The sequence below is a fragment of the Vulpes lagopus genome, chromosome 7 (genome assembly GCF_018345385.1).
Source record: "Vulpes lagopus strain Blue_001 chromosome 7, ASM1834538v1, whole genome shotgun sequence".
Lineage (NCBI taxonomy): Eukaryota > Metazoa > Chordata > Mammalia > Carnivora > Canidae > Vulpes > Vulpes lagopus.
Genome location: NC_054830.1, coordinates 41417683 through 41436140, shown reverse-complemented (window position 1 = coordinate 41436140; position 18458 = coordinate 41417683). Strand labels below are relative to the sequence as shown.

Sequence of the window (18458 nt, the reverse complement as noted above, 5' to 3'; positions counted from 1 at the left end):
CCGCCCTAGTGCCTTCATGTTTCAAAGTAAATTTATCTTAGCAGTAGCTGGCCCCTTAAGGTTCTGAGAGCCTTGCTTTCAGATTCCTTGGAGAAGCTCTTTCTGCCCACAGATCCTGTCCCATGAGTAGGGAAGGAATGAAAGTCTAGGCAGGAGAGATAGGAGGCCCCTGAGTCCCCTGAGCAGGCTCCAAAACTGTTCCTGGGGATCCCTTGGGTGGCGCAGCGGTTTGGCACCTGCCTTTGGCCCAGGGCGCGATCCTGGAGACCCGGAATCGAATCCCATATCAGGCTCCCGGTGCATGGAGCCTGCTTCTCCCTCCGCCTGTGTCTCTGCCTCTCTCTCTCTGTGACTATCATAAATAAATAAAAATTAAAAAAAAAAAACAAAAAAACTGTTCCTGGCACATGGAGACACCGAGGCAGAGCCAAACAAGAGATAAGGGAACAAACCAAGATGGCACAAGAGTCTGAAGGCCATGAGCTTTCCAGTCAGTTCTCAATAAAAGACTGCCAGTAAAAGCCCTAAGTGGCAACCCATTCAGACACTTCTCACTCTAGAGTGCTTTTTTCCTTCCTTTCTGCTTTCTTCTTCACTTAATAAATTTTCACTTCACCCATTTGTGACTGCAAGATTCATTCTTTGACTCTGTGAGGCAAGAACCCAGGAACCCTATAACAATCCTTTTTCATGGCATCTTTTAGTACTTCTTACAGAGACATAAGACATTCTTTTACTTGTCCTACAATGTGAAATGCTGGCATTTTTTCTTTTCCATCATTAGAATTTCAATGGGGCCACACTTCACAAGTGACTGTTTGTTGGGGATACTGAAAAGGAAATGCTACATGTTTTTACATTTTCCAGTTAATTAACTAGGACATTCATTAATAATTGAAAATCTAATTCATAATAATTCAGTCCTTATAGGAAAAAAATGAGATCTACGACTGCATAAATTTCCATGCATAAATTGCATAGATGTTATAAAAATTTAGAAATTATGCTTTTTTTTGTTCAAAATACATCTAGGTTCCCAATAAATATTCGATGAATGAATAATAAGCCAGTAAAAGAATTTCTCACTAATCTGAACATCATCAAACTAATAGCAGTGGGATCTAAATCTTTCCCCTTATATAAAAGCATCCTGAACATTAGGCAATAACAACAATAATAATAGCAAAAACACAATATGTATATCTAAAAGAGATAAAATAAATTAGGAAATTGAATTCAATTAAAGCCAATGTTATATTAACTATGATGATTTTTATTTACATTTTAAGTACATTAACTCAGGAGACAGTGTATTTAATATATGTCATGGTAATAAATGCATTCCCAGCAATGGTTGACTCTAGCAAAGCTGACTAGTGGAGCCAGTACTGTTAGAATGTACTAGTGCAAATATTCTCTGGATCACAAATGCATGACAAGCCATGCTGTAAATACGTCCTTTCCTCTTAAGATGTTAAAATATGCGTGTGTGGTTTAGTGATTAGTGTTCTTCACATCTCTGATATTTTACAGACAGAAAAATAGAAACTTGGAAGTATTATAAGCCTCATTAGAGACTATTTAAGTACTAGAAAGTAGAAAACAAGTAGCCACCTGGAAATAATATTCCAGACCATAAATCCTTTAGTTAGCTAATATAGAATTCTTTTTCCTCTCAGTACATTCATTGCATGTCTATTGTGCTCACATAAATTTAACTTAAATGTGTAATTTAAAAAACAAGAGATGTTTCTGAAGACTGCCTCCTAGAAAATGCTATTTAATAAAGTGAAAGTATATTACTATATTAAGAAACAGCTTTACCTGAGTACTTTCCACCTCTGTTCCTCTTGACAAAGCAAACAGTTAACAATATTAGTGTGAGAAGAGCAATCGCACACATCAATCCAATAAACCAGCCTTGAGTGGAGATGTCATCATATAAACCAGCGTATTCTGTTATACAAAGAGAAGTCACACATTGAATGCTGGGAATAGTTTTGGGGATTATGCCACTTTTGGGAAAATAAAACATAATTTTTAAACATACAGAATAGTATCAGTTTTATTTTTCGTTTCAGTGACCCTAGAGGCAATGTGATTTAAAGGACATTTCGTTGGAAGAATACTGATAGATCATTCATTCTTTATTTAGAAAGGGCTCCTCAAGTTGCATTTGACTCTGAGAATGAAAACCAAGGGATAGTGGACGCAGATCAAGTTAAATACAGAAGCAGCACAAGCAAGCAAAAGCACAAGCTGCCTTGGTTATATGCAGATTTCCATGGAGATTCTGTGGGTTTTCTTTTGTTTTTCTTTTTAGTTTTTGTTATTAACATGTGTTAATTGGCAGGAGTTTTGTTTTGTTTTTTTAGTCAACTACTCTGGTAAAAACAATAAGGAATATGTTGGATCCTTGTGGAACATTTTTCATTTTGATAATTTTAAAATGCTAAGCAAGAAAACCAAACTGAAACTCTTATCTTTATAACGTACTATGTATTTTTCTTTAATACAAGACGTATGTAAAATTAAATAATCTACAAAACATAGATTTATTGTCTAAGAATGCCCCCAATACAATCTCATGTCTCACCTCTCCCTCTTGTCTCAATTACATCTTCAAAAATGCTATTGTTATCAACCCAATTCTTAGTCAATAGGCGAACTATATGTTCCGCTCCCGGCTCAAATACCTCTACTGAGTGAGTCTTTTGAGTAAGATTAACTCCTTCTGATATCTTCCCGATACTTTTACCTAAGAAATGTACACAGTTAAATCATATAAATTGTAATCATTGAAAAGCAGGACATGAAAAGTAAATAAAATAAAATAATGTTATTTGAGAAGAGAGCCATTTGTAGCATATTTTTCCTCATATAGTTTTTGAATTATCAGGACATCAAGAAAAGCAACATTTCAAGATTTTCTTTCATAATATACTGAAATTGCGGAAATGAAATGAACTTATTTCATGTCCTTTAATGATGATGTACTTCTTGATGAAATGATACTATAAATCTGCTCAGTCATATGAATGGTTAAAAACCAAACACAGGCTTCAAAAATTATGCAATGTCATTTTGTGCAATTTTAACTTTTACAGACCCAGCAGGAAGCTGAACGTGGCCATTTTAGCTTATTTTTGAAAGCAAATATCATTATAATTTTAAATATATTTTACTTTTTTTTGCCTTGGTCTTCCCTACAAATATTGATGGAAAAGTATCATAATAGGGTCATATATTAAATACTTGAAATTTGTAGAAATATAAGCAGGTTTATAGGTTAATTAAGTACAGGTTTCGAGGCACATTTAAATAAAATGCACTGAGATTTTTAAAATGTTATGAGACATTAATACTTTAAAAAAGAAGCATGAATATACCAATATATTAACTCTAGAATCTCATAGTAGCAGATAAAAATAAGTCAAGTGTAATTAAATATACATTTAATTTCTGATGTTGCAACAAAATCTGTAAAATATTTTTGGATTTGATCCATAGTTTTGCTAAGAATCAATTCAAGATAATAAATGTAAGCCATAAAATGTTAATAATTTACACTGAAAATAAAATAATACATGCCATGTGAGAATATTAAAAGTTACAAAACCCTGTTTCAAATGGGTATATGTCACACATTATCATTTGATTATAACTTTCAACCCTAGACTAGAAATTGATGATATAATTACTGATAACAAAAGGGCTTCATTAAAAAATGTTACGATGGGAGAAATATAGCCACTTATATTAGTTGAGCAAAGCCTTTAAGATTGAGCACCACTGAAATAGAATACAATTAGTTTTGACTTTGAAAAACAGAAATATTAGTATAACATTAAGTAGTGCAAGCTTTTGAAAAATAGAACAAATCAAGTGTTTTGTCCACACAGGCAATGACACAAATATTTTTGATTAGCTCCATCATCTACCCCACCCTTTACTATGGAATGTGAGCCATCTGAAAATCAGAGTGACAACTAAAAACAATCAGAGAGAAAAAAAAAAAAAGCTTGTGTATCAAATCCTGTTCTCTGAATAAATGCCAGATGACCTTAAAGTATGCCATTCAGGCAGAGCAAAGAGAAGAAAGACACACAGAAATAGATTCCAATTTGCACAAAAGTTAGAGTGTTTTGTGATATCAAGATCTATCTCCTTAGTGGAATATATATTTTTCCTTTCTCAAAGATCATTGCTGAAATCCAGTGGCAAAAGAGATTATAGTTTCTTTCCTGTGAATACAGCGAGATATGCCTACAGAAGAGAAATCAGTGTCAAGTGGGAAAGGGGCAGAAGCTGAAAATGCAGAATCCTGAAAAAGAACACAAACATACTAGTAAGGAACAGTTTCAAATTACTGAGACACAGGAAAGTGAAGAAATATGCTGTAAGACATTCAAGCACATTAGCTGCATCTTTAATTTGCAAAGAAGATGCAGCATCATTTATAAAATCACACAAACAGCATTTCACATCTGCTAAAAACATTTTTTCAAACACGAAAGTGACTAAACCCAGATTTTCTAAATACTTCCATATACATATACGGTAGCTACTACTATTGTAAGAGAATTTTGTGAATATTTTTTTCTTATCAGCTCCAAATTAGCAATAATGGGATTAGCATTTCTCATTCATATCATGGTCTTGGTTCTAACAAAATAGAAACCCTCTCCGTGCCTCAAACTCTGTTTTGAAAAAAAGGGAAGTTCTATATTTACATTGCTACTATTCTAACTTCTTTTCTTTGTATCGAACACCTGATGCCACTTTGAACTCTTGAGAAATAAGATTTTTGTAGTTACTAAAAAGTTTTCAATTATCATCTTTAAGTCTCTCTTGAGTAGGTAAATGAGTTCTTCATCTCACTTGGTGTCTCATTTGTCCTTGGGAGTAATTTGTGGGTTTCTTGGGAGAAACTCTTTGAATATACATAGTTTTCCCATAAAAGGGAGTTTTGAGTATTTAGGGTATTTGAGGACTACAGAAATTCTTCATTATGTAGATACAGGAAGGACAATAAGGAAAAACAAACAATAAAGATCAGAGCATATCCATTTGCACACAAACATTGACTTTACAGTGATTCACATACACCTGAATATATTTTATAATAATAGACATATTTTATAAGTGACGACTTAGTTTTTCTCATTACTACTTTCTTTTGCCATTGATTCTATCTTTTTTCTAATATAAAATATGGAAACACATCCGGAGCAGTGTTTGATATATAATACAAGATAAGCAAATGATTTGATTTGCCTTCCTGCCATCTCACTTTTCCTTGTCCCCTTCCTCAAATATCCTTCTGATCAACTTGCATCTAGCACAAAGCCCTCATTTTTTTTTTTAACTTATGAGTGTGTGCAGCAGTTCCTCTGATTCATTTACCTTTTTAGGCTCTACCTTCTTAATTTGTCTCCTTTTAAGTTGAGCAAGAACACTGCTAAAATCATAATTGTCAAAAAATTTTGGGAAGGAAAATCGGTCTAGGTTTGAAAAAAAAAAAAAACCACAGAGAAATGCAGTTGAATTTGGAGAATTTACAAACTAAACCAGAGATTGATGGGCCATCTCCAAGCCAGTATGGAGTCAAGACATGGAAGTGAAATGTATTAGATTATTGTTATAAAATGTCTACCAGGGCAAGAGGCAAATATTTTTTTCCATGTGAAAACATTTCCAAAAGAAAAATATCCCTCTAGGAACCTTACGAATAACTTCATGACCTTATGTACTCCAATTTTAATTAAGTAAAATTATAGTTTCTGACCTTCTATACACTGAGGCTATAGTTTCATTGCTGTTGTGTAGTAATCCATAAATTGAGTCAACGTGAACTTTACAAAAAAGAGAAATAAATTCTGTATCTATATCAATGAAGAACAAAAGGTCAGACAGATTGAGATCACGGTCATTTCTAATTTACAACGACTAGTATGGTAAAATCCCTTCAGAGCGGTTTAAAAAAACAGCATGCGAGAGCACTCTGCACTTACTCCCTTCTCCTAACGTGGAGCTTTCTTCTGTGATTGGTTTTCCACAGCCCTTCGAAGTGCAAGCCCTCAAGTAGAATTTGTACTTGGTAGTTGCATTGAGGTTTGAGAGACGCCAGCTGGGCTTTGACGGAGTGGTTATGTTGATATCATTTAGTTCTCCAAGTTCATAGGTGTCATTTACTAAAGAAATAAACATGAACAACAGTGCTTCAGATTTCATACCCTTAGCAATTCAAGTTACGTTGCCCCTTACTTTTGATTCTGTGTATGCTTGTGATATGCAAGGTACTGTCTTAATTATTCATCGCCATCAATTTCTTCAATTCTATGACATAAATGGAATTTTAGTACAATAGCATACATGGGAAAATTGAAGTCTAGCAAGAATAAACACTCTGCCTAGATTTAGAGCCAGTAAATGGCCAACAAAAATTTGAATCCTAAACTACAGTTTTTCCACTCCAGAGCCCATGCTCTTAATCACTATGCCATCACCTATGAAAACTGATGGACTTTTCCCCGTTTTATGTGTTCATTGTATCCTTCATTTAAGCACTTTTTAATCTTTTTTTTAATTTCATTTATTCATTCATGAGAGATACAGAGAGAAAGGCAGAGACACAAGCAGAGGGAGAAGCAAGCTCCCCACTGGGAGACCGATGTAGGACTCGCTCCCAGGACCCCAGGACCACACCCTGAGCCAAAGGTAGATGTTCAACCACTGAGCCACCCAGGTGCCCCAGCACTTTAAATCTTTTAGTGTAATAAGTTTGGACAACAATTTGTGTCTTCTATGGTTTCTGATTTAATATGAGGCACCAAATAACTATTTATTATATGTAGGATCAATAAACTAATTAATGCATTACATATTTTAATATATCTACTATATATTAAGCACTATGGCAGGTACTAATCAGAAAAAAAGATAAATTAGTGCCTTTCAATGAACTTGCAACCAGCAAAATCATGGGATTTGTGCAAGAGCACAACATATTGTAAGATTACCATAAGAATAGTCCAAGAAATGAAACATGTCTCAAAATTGTACAGCTTTTAGTGACAAGGGAAGGGCTAGAATAAATCCTCTTGACTCTCAATCTAAGATATCATACAGCTGAAAAACTATATATATATATATATATATATATATACACACACACACACACACACACACTCACATAAAAATGCCTTCCTTGGTCTATATAATGCAATTACATCACAAATGAAAAATGGACAAACAATCCAAATGTTGGAAATTAGAAAATTAGAAAGAAATATCACTCTTGGGGCACCTGGGTGGTGCAGTTAAGCATCTGCATTCAGCTCAGGTTATGATCCTACAGTCCCAGGATCAAGCCCCGCATCAGGCTCCTTGCTCAATAGGGAGTCTGCTTCTCCCTCTGCCCCTCACTCTACTCATGATCTCTCTCACTCTTTCTCTCTCTCTCTCTCTCTCAAAAAAATAAAAATTTTAAAAAGAAAGAAAGAAAGAAAGAAAGAAAGAAAGAAAGAAAGAAAGAAAGAAAGAACCACTCTTTACAGATTTGAGAGCATTCCTATAAAATACCACAAAGTCAACTGAAAAACTACATAATTTATAAATTGAGAGAAATACACATACACATACTCAACAACTATTTAGAATATACCAAGCAACAAAAGAGAGATAGATTATTAGGGTGCCTGGGTGGCTCAGTCGGTTAAGCATCTGCCATCAGCTCAGGTCTTGATCCCAGGGCCCTGGGTTCTAGCTCCATGCTGGGCTCTCTGCCCAGCAGGGAGTCTGCTTCTCCCTCTCCCTCTGACCCTCCCGCCCTGCTCATGTTCTCTCTCTCTCGTACTCTTATGTGCTCACTCTCAAAAAAAATTTTTAAATCTTAAAAAAAGAAATAAACTACCTAAAAATATTTCAATCACTTAATAGATAGCAAAATAAGTATATGATTATATCATTTCATTTAAAAATCCATATAATTAAACATATATTAAGCAGTACAATAATCACTGCAGTTGTTATTTCCCAGACTTTTCTTTCTATATTCTAAGAACTTGTTTTTAAAATAAATTTAAATCTTACATACAGATCAACACAAAGGTTGGAATTTAATTAACGATGAGTTTCTTTACTATTAGGATAAAGATAAATCACAGCTTACCAAACAAATTAACATTTAAAGAGTCTTCAAATGTTTCTTCAGTGCTTTCTACATATTTGAAAACCACTTCATGGAATACTGTAGGCTTAAGAGCTCAGCATGGAGAATAAAACTGATTTAGCTTTGAATCTTGCTTAATACTTACTTTACTGCATGGCTCTAGGTAAGTAAATTCTGTATGCCTCAATTCTCACATCCACAAAATAGTGAAAATACATCCCTCCTAGCTTTTCTATTTTAATGAAAAAATATAGGGCGAGCACTTAGTACTGATCCTGCTACATAGCAAACACTCAAAAAATGCTAAAGTGCCACCTCTCTTGGGATTATGCCTGTATCTTTTTAATCATATGGCCCAACTCAGAACAAGCCATCAGAAGCTAAGACTCATACATAACCTGAATTGTGACAAGCTCTGAACTACCTGGAGGCAGAGTAGCACATCAAGGTAGCTTTTGCAAGCAGCATAGCCCTAATGTTTCTGTTGTTTGGAACTCATGTCCTCAAAGTCTAAAACTTTCTATGGTTTTAGTTCCCTAATTTCCATTTTGAGATGATGCTTAGATGTGAAGACTGTTAGACATGGAAGGCACTATGATGAAAAATGACCTGATTTTCCCTAAACATGTTGTTTTCAACCAAATGGCACAGCAGCACAAAGCAAAATCCATTCCAAGTAATGGTCCAAAGACAACTCTTTAATGCTCTCAAAGCAAACCTGCCTACACCAGTGGGCTAACCATAGAGGATTCTATAAGCAGAAGTACATTTAGGGTTGAGACTAGAAGCACTTGCTGGAGACAAAAGAGGCAATGTAGTGTGGAAGTTATGCACGCTTTGAATCACTGTTACATCATTTATTTACTCTTTTCTTTGGCATGTTTCTTAATTCTCAAGGCCTCTTATATATGAGAATTATATGTCTTCTGGTACCTACTGACTTTTCTTCTAAAACAGGGACTGGCAAACCATCCTTTTAAAAAGAACTAGATTATAAATATTTCAGCCTTTGTAAGCCACACAATCTCTGTCACAGCCACTCAACTAGGCCACTGTAGTGAGAAGACAGCTATAGACAAATGTAAATGACATGTATGGCCTTTTAATGAAAACAAGCAGCAGGCTGGATTTGGTCTGCAAGCCGGTTTACAGACCCCTTTGTTGTAAGGAAGTATGCCAGCTTATAAACTGTGATCATTAGATTCTCAGCATAGCAAATCAAATACTCAATAAAAAATGAAATATTAATGGTAGATCCAGGGGTGCCTAGGTGACTCAGCTGGTTAAGCATTTGACTCTTGGTTTCGGCTCAGGTTGTGATCTCATGGGTCATAGGATCAAACTCCACATTGAGATCCATGCTTGGTGTGGAGTCTGCTTGGGATTCTCTTTCCCTTTCCCTCTGCCTCTCCTGCTCATTCTCTCTCTCTCTCTCTCTCTCTCTCTCTCGTTCTCTCTCTCTCAAATAAACAAATCTTTAAAAATAAATATGTGGATCCAATTCAAATTTCTACTTACTTATCTGATACTGTAATAGATAGCCAGTTAGGTTTCCATTCAATTTCTTAGGTAGTCCCCAGGTTAAAGTGGCAGTGTCTTTATCAACTTTGATGACTTTGAGAAAAGCTGGTTGTTCAGGTACTAGAAAGCAAAAGACCAAGAAGATACACCCATAAATTGGTAAATTTCTTTAAAAAAAAAAAAAGCTCCATTAGATTCCAGTTTTTCATAGAAATTGAAAAGCTAACTCATATGAAGTAAATATTAATTAACTGCTAATAAGAAGGGAAATGTTTAATTTGGCATTATTCTTCACTGTTATTCTTACCTCCTTCTGGTGTTTGAAATATATAAGGCTCACTCTCTGGACCAGCTCCTTTGGAATTATAGGCTAAGACTGTTAAGTGAAATTCACTAAAGGCATCCAGAGAAGGAACCATTCCATAGTTTCTTTGTCCTGAAAATCTCAGAATGTTTACTTCTTTGGGATGTGTTCTTCCATCTAACAGACTTTTTGTTTTCCACCAATTTATCTGTAAAGGAAATAGAAAGAAACCCTGTAACATATCAATCACAGTGGCAGATTCTCTTCTAGCTTCTTCTGAGATCAGTTCTTATTTGTATTTAGGATATTAATGCAGCAACAACAAGAAAATCTATGATAAAAACCTGGTAGCCTTTCAGATGTCCATGTACTCTGTCCTTTGGAATCGTTGACCAGGTAACTTTAACTAATGTGCTGTTTATAACGTCCACCCCATGGATCACTGGCGCTGTATCAGGATCTGTTAAGTACATAAAAACGATGAGCTTTCAATAACCCCCAAATGTGATCATTAGGATCATTTTCAAAGGTGATTTTTTTTTCCTATTGCTTAATCTGAGCAAAGCACTCTTTTGAAATCAATTCCAATGTAACCAAGAGAGTTTCTCATTACAAAGGAGTTCTGAGAGCCCAAAGAGGTTTCTAGAAGAGGATAGCTTGCACCACACTGAGAAATGCAGCTCTCCAGGTGGATATAGTCCAGGCAATGGAACTGTAACCAGGGGCCAGTGAAATATACTGTGGGTAACTTGCCTTTAGAAGCAAATGAACTAAATAATGTAACTATAATTACTTGAGACTTTGATCAATCTATTAATAACAGCAGCTAACATTAACTGAGCATATGCTGTGTGTAGGCACTGTTCTGAGGGACTGGCTCACATAATCCTTAGAACAACCCTAAAAAGTGGTATTATTATCCCCATTCTACAGGGGATCTAACTGCAAAAGAATGTACCAAATGCAGAGCAGCCAAGATTAATAATATCTCAACTCACAGTAATATGCCCTGTGTAATTTTATTTGGGTAGAAAAATTTAGATAGTAGATGAAAAAGGAGGTTGAGAATTTCAGATTCTTAACCTTTTTCCATTCTTGGATCAAAATATTCCTTTGGATACGGGAAAAACAATGAGAGTAACTCCTGTGTAGTGACATGGAATACAGCATCTTTCCTTCCTTTAATAATCTATTTGTAACAGTTCTTATGGGATAAGAATCTAATAATGGGCATATCACTAATACCTCAAAACAGCATGTGTGTGTGTGTTTGTGTGTGTATGAGTCTGGTAATTCTATAGACAAATCTTGGTCTGTATCTCATCTGCATTAGGAAGGTTCCAGACAAAAGGAAAAAAAAAAAAAAAAAAAGGAAGGTTCCAGACATACAGCTGAGGCCAGGGCATGGCAGCAGGAGGCTGTTGGGAAGTCTTTGACAAGTAAGGACAAATGTAACCAGAAACCTTATGACAGTTATGCTGCTTAACTAATTGCAGTGACCGGCCTTTGATTTTTTAATATAGAAATAGTTTTTTTTTTTTTTTTTTAAGAAATAGCTTTATTGGGAAACTGAATAAAATTAAAACTAACATAATTCCTTACCACTTTATAGTGATTGGCTATCCTGCTGTCAACCTTAAGAGTAGGAACCACGTGTTATATTTCTTTTTATTTCCCACAGCTAGTACATCCTCTTTGCATGCAGTAGTTGCTCAAAAATGATCATCAACAGAAATGCAATGTATACTTGAAAGAAATTGCTCTTGGAGTGCTTAGCAGTTTCAAGTGCATCACTTACAGTCTTCTCCAGAATAGAGAATCACTGACTGAGGCTCAGGGCCAGAGCCAAGATGATTGATGGCTTGGACTTGGACATCATAAGGAGCATAGACAGTAGGTGTCATCACTCTCAAGGTGTGGTTTGTGACTGTTTCTTCTTCCCATTCCACAGGGGCTCCCTGTGGCTTCCAGGTCACCCTGTACTCCAGTCCAGGTCCATTCTGCTCCATGGATTTCAAAGGCTAAGACAGAAGGCAAGTCTCATCTAGTGTGATCATGAATACATTGACTCAGAGATAGTGGCAAACCACTCTAAATAAGAAACACTGCAATAGAGGGATGGTGTTTGGAAGATTTTAAATCCCCCTCTTCGGTTTTGAAACACTTGTGAAATTTTTTGTCATTCTCTAAGTTCAAGTTTGAAAGTTAGTTCCTCACATCCCTAAGTCATAAGAAGCCCACAATTTAGATGCCTTGATTATTCCCTTAAGTCTCACTGTTCACACATGAAAGAATTTTACTAGGAAATTCCACAGAGGATTTTTGTTTTTGTCTACATTTTCCTCTATACTCTACTTTTTCACTCTCAAAAAACTGGAAGATATAAAAAAGACATGTTGTAGGTTGTGAAAGGGATTTCATATCCATGACTTTTCAGTCAGAACTCTTTCCACCTGACTCTATCCATCTTTTCCACCTGCCTTCTAAGAGAAGAGAGAGATTGAGTAAATCTATATTTCTCAATAATATGCATGTTTATACATTTGCACCTAAAAGATGTAGCTCTTCTCTCTAATAAAATAATTTCCCAGCTTCTTGACTACTTCTTTAAAAGAGAGTGCCCCCACCCAATCCCATCCCCAGCTTCCACTGTATTTTTCTGTATAGGAAAATTTAGTGGAGAGATTTCTACTAGAGGGAGTTGGTTACTTCCACTCTAGTTTTTTTTTTAATCAAGCAGTACTTTAATTTAAAAAAGAAAGCATTAAGGTGATTTAAACCACTTGTTTCATTTCAAAAATAGGAATATGCATTTAAATGAATCAATTATATAGAATACATAAAAACTGTGACGTTAGCCCTAGATTATAATGTTTGCTTATATAAACAGTAATTTTGTCTGTATATATGAGATTTAATTATGCCATATATATGAGGGTGCCTGGGTGGCTTAGTCAGTAAGTGTGGTGAAGCGTGGTTAAGTGTCAAACTCTTGATTTTGGCTCAGGTCATGATCTCAGGATTGTGAGATCAAGCCCCGCATTGGGCTCTGTGCTGGGGGCATGAAACCAGCTTAAGATTCTCTATCTCCCACTTCTTGTATGCTTGCTCTCTCAAAAAAATGAATAAAATAATACGTTAATGAATATATTAATTAATTAGTGTCATATACAGTGTTTTCTTACAGAATTTGCAATGCATCTTGAGTCAGTCTAAGTTACTAAAATACTCTTTAGATGGATTAGTTGGAATTAAGTTGAAACTAGTGCTGTATCAGCAAAACGATTTCAAGTTCAAGCTAATGCCAAGGTAAATATTTAAATCAGCTATGATAAAATAAATGAAAATAAAACAAAACCTTCCTGAGATTTCACAATCATTGTTTATACTCTGCATTCTAAGTTTTGCAACCAAGATAATTTTTAGTACCATAAGGATATAAATTCACCAGGGGCTTTAGCAATGTTCAGATGACTCAGGCCACAAGCTTTTAGTTTCATACTGCAATCTGGAATTAAAATTTCCTTCAGCCTCCACTAACAATAAATGAGTACAAATAAAATTATCAATTTTTTCCTTTGTTCCAAGGAAAATAACTACATTTGATAAAGTTCTTTGGCAAATTTTAAAATAAACTGCCACCATATTTAACACTTTTAAGAAAAATCTTATCTAAACTACCACGCTCTTTGGTGTCTACACTCCTGAAGAAACAGAAGGAGTATTTTGTATTTGGTTTTCAGACAACTGGCAACAAAACCAATAGCAACTTTTTAAATAGGCCCCCAACAATTTAGCAGACCAGAGGAGCAAAAGCAGAGGTGTGGGTGGGAGTCCTCTTTTCCTCACTGACATAGTGCATGACATCTGGGTAAGGTCATTAAAATGAGACTCCCAGCTTCTCTATATGAACTGTACGGTTGATACTCTAGCTACTGTTGCCCTTCAGAAGGCTGGTGAGGATTACTGGGCTGATGTTGAACATGGTGTGCTTCTGAGAACTGACCTGATAATTACACACTATTATTTTCATCTAACCAGTTATGTCATCTATCTTATGGAAATTGCTATGGAACTTAAGAGAGAAAAAGACATATTCTACAAGTTTAAGATATTACCATAATTTAAGAATACAAATTAAGTAATTATGAAGACAGTGTGGTAGCAAATATGTACGGCCACCGATTCAAGGAAAGAAATAATATTCTTAAACATACTTCGATCCTGTCATTACCAATCTTTTTTCAAATTTTAAATTTGCAAAACTTAATTTCACTGAAATAGGAATAATGGGTTAGTTTTTTGTTTTGCTTTGGTTTGTTTTAAAGATTTTACTTATTTATTCATGAGAGACACAGAGAGAGAGGCAGAGACATAGGCAGAGGGAGAAGCAGGCTCCATGCAGGGAGCCCAATGCGGGACTTGATCCTGGACCCCAAGATCATGACCTGAACCACTGAGCCACCCAGGCATCCCAATGGGTTAGTTTTGATATAGAAATATTGATTTAAAATTCAAACTATGTACATCTTAAAATTCTTCCCAAAATCATATTGGGAAAGATGTTTAGAAGTAAATTAGTACATTCCAGTATACATTCAAAAATGTTCTACATTTATATAAAATTCAATGAATTTAATGTGAGAAGAAGTATATTATTAATCAGAATGTCTGAATGCTAATCTGCTTTCAAGTAGGTTAAATAATTTGTTCATGAATATGTCCAAACAGAGATGGGGAAATGTTATCTACTGTTACAGAAGTAACTTAGAAATGATAATCAAAACAATGAAAGTCCTCTGAGCAGATGTAAAATTTTACACCAAATTCAAAGACAAAAGTCTATTTTATAATCTTTAATAGAAATATGTAAAGGGGTGAAAAGTACAATTTGAAGTCCAAAGATATCTATGCAGGTTTGTTGATTTCTAGTGGTATTCCAATGGTATGGTGACCGGCAAAACTGCCCATCATCCTGACCTCAGTTTCTATATCTAGAAAAAGTGTTAATGACAAGGGTGTTCTCAGAAAGAGTATACAAAATGCTTAATAGTGCTTACTAGTGGCTATTATTTGGCAGACAGACTTTTGATATGCATAAAATTTATTAGACCATGTACTAACATTTAGGAAAGTTTTTTAGTATTTTTGAACAAGAGAGGATTTAGAATATTAGCTATAAAAATAATAGGAATCTGAAACTTTTGATAATGGAGTGCAACTAAATTAGCCTGTATAACCCTCCTTATATTATTTACCAGTGTTTAACTCTATCTCATAACATTCCAATCCCAATGACCTATAAGATATACAACTGAAATATATTTGTAAAACATATAAGTCTAAGTCAACAAAGATATATATCTTTGTTCTTAAAAAATATTTCTCTATCATTACACTTAGCATATAGACCTAAAAGAAAAAAAGAACACAGAGTAGTGTATAACACATTAAAGAATACACACCTCCCATTTTATAATCATTTCCTTGGGTTGAGAGGCTTGAACCCTTATGTTTTGTGGATTCTTGTCGGGAGCTGAAAAATCATAAGTATTAAAATTACTTTTTCAAATTTTATGGTCCATAGGCAAATCAGCATATCATCCCTCCTCCCTTTTAAATCAGATTTTTAAAGAACTTTGATTGTATTTATTTCTCTCTGGCCTGGTTTGTAAGAGGACTTATTAACGCAGTTATTTTTTCCCCAGGTTTATTGAGATATAATTGACATATACACTGTGTAAGTTTAAGGTATACAATGTAATAATTTCATATGTATGCATATCTGTATGTATATATATCTCCATTATATAGATATATATTTTATATTTATCTGTTATATTTATATTTATGTTTATATATATTATAAAAGATTACCATCATAAGGCTAGTTAACACATCCATGACCTCACATAAGGCAGGTTTTAAATATATAATTTATTTAAAGGAGTAAAATCATTTGCTTGAAGTGATACAATTATTATTCAGTGGAAAGTAGATGATTTATTTTAGATATCTTCATTTTAAACCTGCTCTTAAAATTTTTCAAGCTGTATTTTTAAAAAACCTAAGCCTACTTTTAAATATGTATTTTAATTTTAAATCTGCTTTCCTTTTTCTATTAGAATTATTGTTAGAAATGTGTGTTGTGAATATCTGCCTCTAAGCTGATAAAATTAAACATCATGTATTAATTTCAACAGCCAACTGTTAGGGACAACAAATAGGTAATAGCAGGTAATGCGCTCATGAAATATATTCAAATGAATCCATGTAATAAGAAAGGACTAAGCATGGTTTTAGCGCCAAGTGCAATTTACACTTCAGTCACACAAGTATCTGATTCATTTACTATCCCTTCTTGTTTTTTCCTCAATCCAAAAAGGAAATTATACCCTAGCCTATTTATTTTGCCCGAGAGGAAAAAAAAATACCATGCTATGACCACATTGTTGACCAATGACAATTAAAGTAACACAAATTTTAGTATTATAATTCTTGAGATTAAAAAAAATCCTGGAAATTTAGATAGATATCAGATATCTATTTAGATATTGAGAGACAACAAATATACTAAATGTAAAAAATTAATGACATTAAATATTTTAAAGTGTTAACAAGGTGTCTACAAGGAATAAAGTGTTTTATTTTGGGAAGTTGAAATAGAAAGAAAAATAAAAGGAGAAAGCTGACCTTCTATATATTGAACCTCAGTTTATAACCTACTCAATATCTGTTAAACATATTTAGTTATCACAAATCACACAAAATAATGTTTGCTCATATACCTCCCTGTTATTTCCTGCTCTCTATCAAACATTTGTATACGACTTATGAATCTGATGTACTTTGACTATTTGTGTGCTGTCAATTCACAGAACTTTTCAGGTGCTGTATTAGGAGAAATCTAAAATCCTACACCATACTATCAATTTTTTTAAAGATGTTGAAAGATGAAGCAAAACTAAATATTTTTTTCAGAAACCTTGTGTGAGAAGCCACATACCTGCTGGAGGTGTCTCATGATGGTCTGATGGCTGGCTAGGTTGGCTTCTCCCTACTTCATTTACAGCTATGACCCTGAACTGGTATCTCACATATGGAGCCAAGGATAACATGACTGTTGTTTCTTTTCCTTGGACCCTAGTCAATTCTTCCCATCTTCCAGGTTCTTCTTTGTTTCCTTCAAATTCAACGATATACTCTGGCAATAGAAACATGTAAAAACATTAGAAAGGATTTAGTATGTTTAAATTATACTAACACACACAGTACAAAAAGTTTTAAAGAATGTTTTAAGAAGGATAATGTAGGAATTGTGTTTTTTTTAAAGGCTTTAATATTAATTTTGACTCAGGAGTATAAGGAACATAGTTATCCCAAGTCCTCCCTACCGCTAATATGGCTATTGTGGTCATCTCCAGCTTCCCATGTCAGCCGAACACTCCTGTTTTGTCTTTCAGACAAGTGTAGGTTTTCTGGTGGATCCGGAACATCTAAGTAATAATAAAAAAATAAAGGTAAGGAGAATGCACACCATGCTTTTGTCTACCTAATTTCCTCACTGAGGCCCAGTACCATCCCCCTTTCTCTCTGGGCCCTGGTCTCCATGCCCAATTGTCCACATTTCAGCAGCCTTTCTCGTTCTATTTCAAGTATAGCTTTCTGAACATCTACTCTCTCCTTAAGTATTCTCCTCCTCTACTCTGATTCCAGTTCTCAAAGGGCATCTTTAACCATGCTTATCAAAATTCTTTTAGGAGTAGAACATGGGTGGTGCAGTCATTTGGGCAGCTGACTTGGTTTCGGCGCAGGTTGTGATCTCAGGATAGTGAGACTGAGCTAGGGCTCCATGCTCAGCTTGGAGTCTCCCTCCCCTTTGCCCTTCCCCCTACTTTCTCTCTCACTCTCTCTCTCTCTCTCTCTCTCTCGCTCTCAAAAATAAATAAATAAATCTTTTTTTAAAATTGAGGATTTACTTCTGGGCCCTATCCTCTCTGGCATACTAATGCAGTGGGGCCCAGGAATCTGCATTTCTAAACAATTGCCCTGGGTAATAATTATGCACGATTTTGAGAAACATGATCTATCTCAAGTGGATCAGTATCTGTCAGCTCATATGCTTATTTATATGCCTGATTCATTTCCTGTATATGACAGATCTTTAAGAATAGGGACTACATTTTATTAACATTTGCATCACGCAAGTGCTTTGCATATAAATGTTTTGTGATTAAATGAATAAGTGAAAAGTATATTATCACTTTAATCATGCATGTAATTAACATATTAAGGTAATAAAATTAGGTCCTCTGACTGTAGGAAAATAAGATAAAGAACATGAACTCAGTTTCTTTTCTGCATGCTCTGGATTTTTATTATAATTTCTAACAATGAATTCTCAGTATATTATAGCAACTTTTACACTCTTGGCTTAGAGTTCTGAAAAAGAGTAGGAAG

At 34.6% G+C, this 18458-nt stretch overlaps 1 protein-coding gene across 5 annotated transcripts in view; it reads right to left on the bottom strand.

The window, feature by feature from the left end:
• The window catches only part of CHL1 (cell adhesion molecule L1 like), a 193895-nt gene that overhangs the window by 5300 nt on the left and 170137 nt on the right, over positions 1 to 18458 (bottom strand). For 4 of the 5 annotated variants that reach the window (XM_041764398.1, XM_041764399.1, XM_041764397.1 and 1 more), the window contains 10 exons: positions 17393 to 17494; positions 17005 to 17202; positions 15464 to 15534; positions 11797 to 12019; positions 10343 to 10458; positions 10002 to 10206; positions 9692 to 9814; positions 6015 to 6194; positions 2597 to 2758; positions 1825 to 1956 (listed from right to left, as the gene is read on the bottom strand). In XM_041764398.1, the coding sequence (XP_041620332.1) occupies positions 1825 to 1956; positions 2597 to 2758; positions 6015 to 6194; positions 9692 to 9814; positions 10002 to 10206; positions 10343 to 10458; positions 11797 to 12019; positions 15464 to 15534; positions 17005 to 17202; positions 17393 to 17494 (1512 nt within the window). The remainder of the gene's footprint in view (positions 1 to 1824; positions 1957 to 2596; positions 2759 to 6014; positions 6195 to 9691; positions 9815 to 10001; positions 10207 to 10342; positions 10459 to 11796; positions 12020 to 15463; positions 15535 to 17004; positions 17203 to 17392; positions 17495 to 18458) is intronic. The other variant, XM_041764401.1, reaches the window with a different exon arrangement.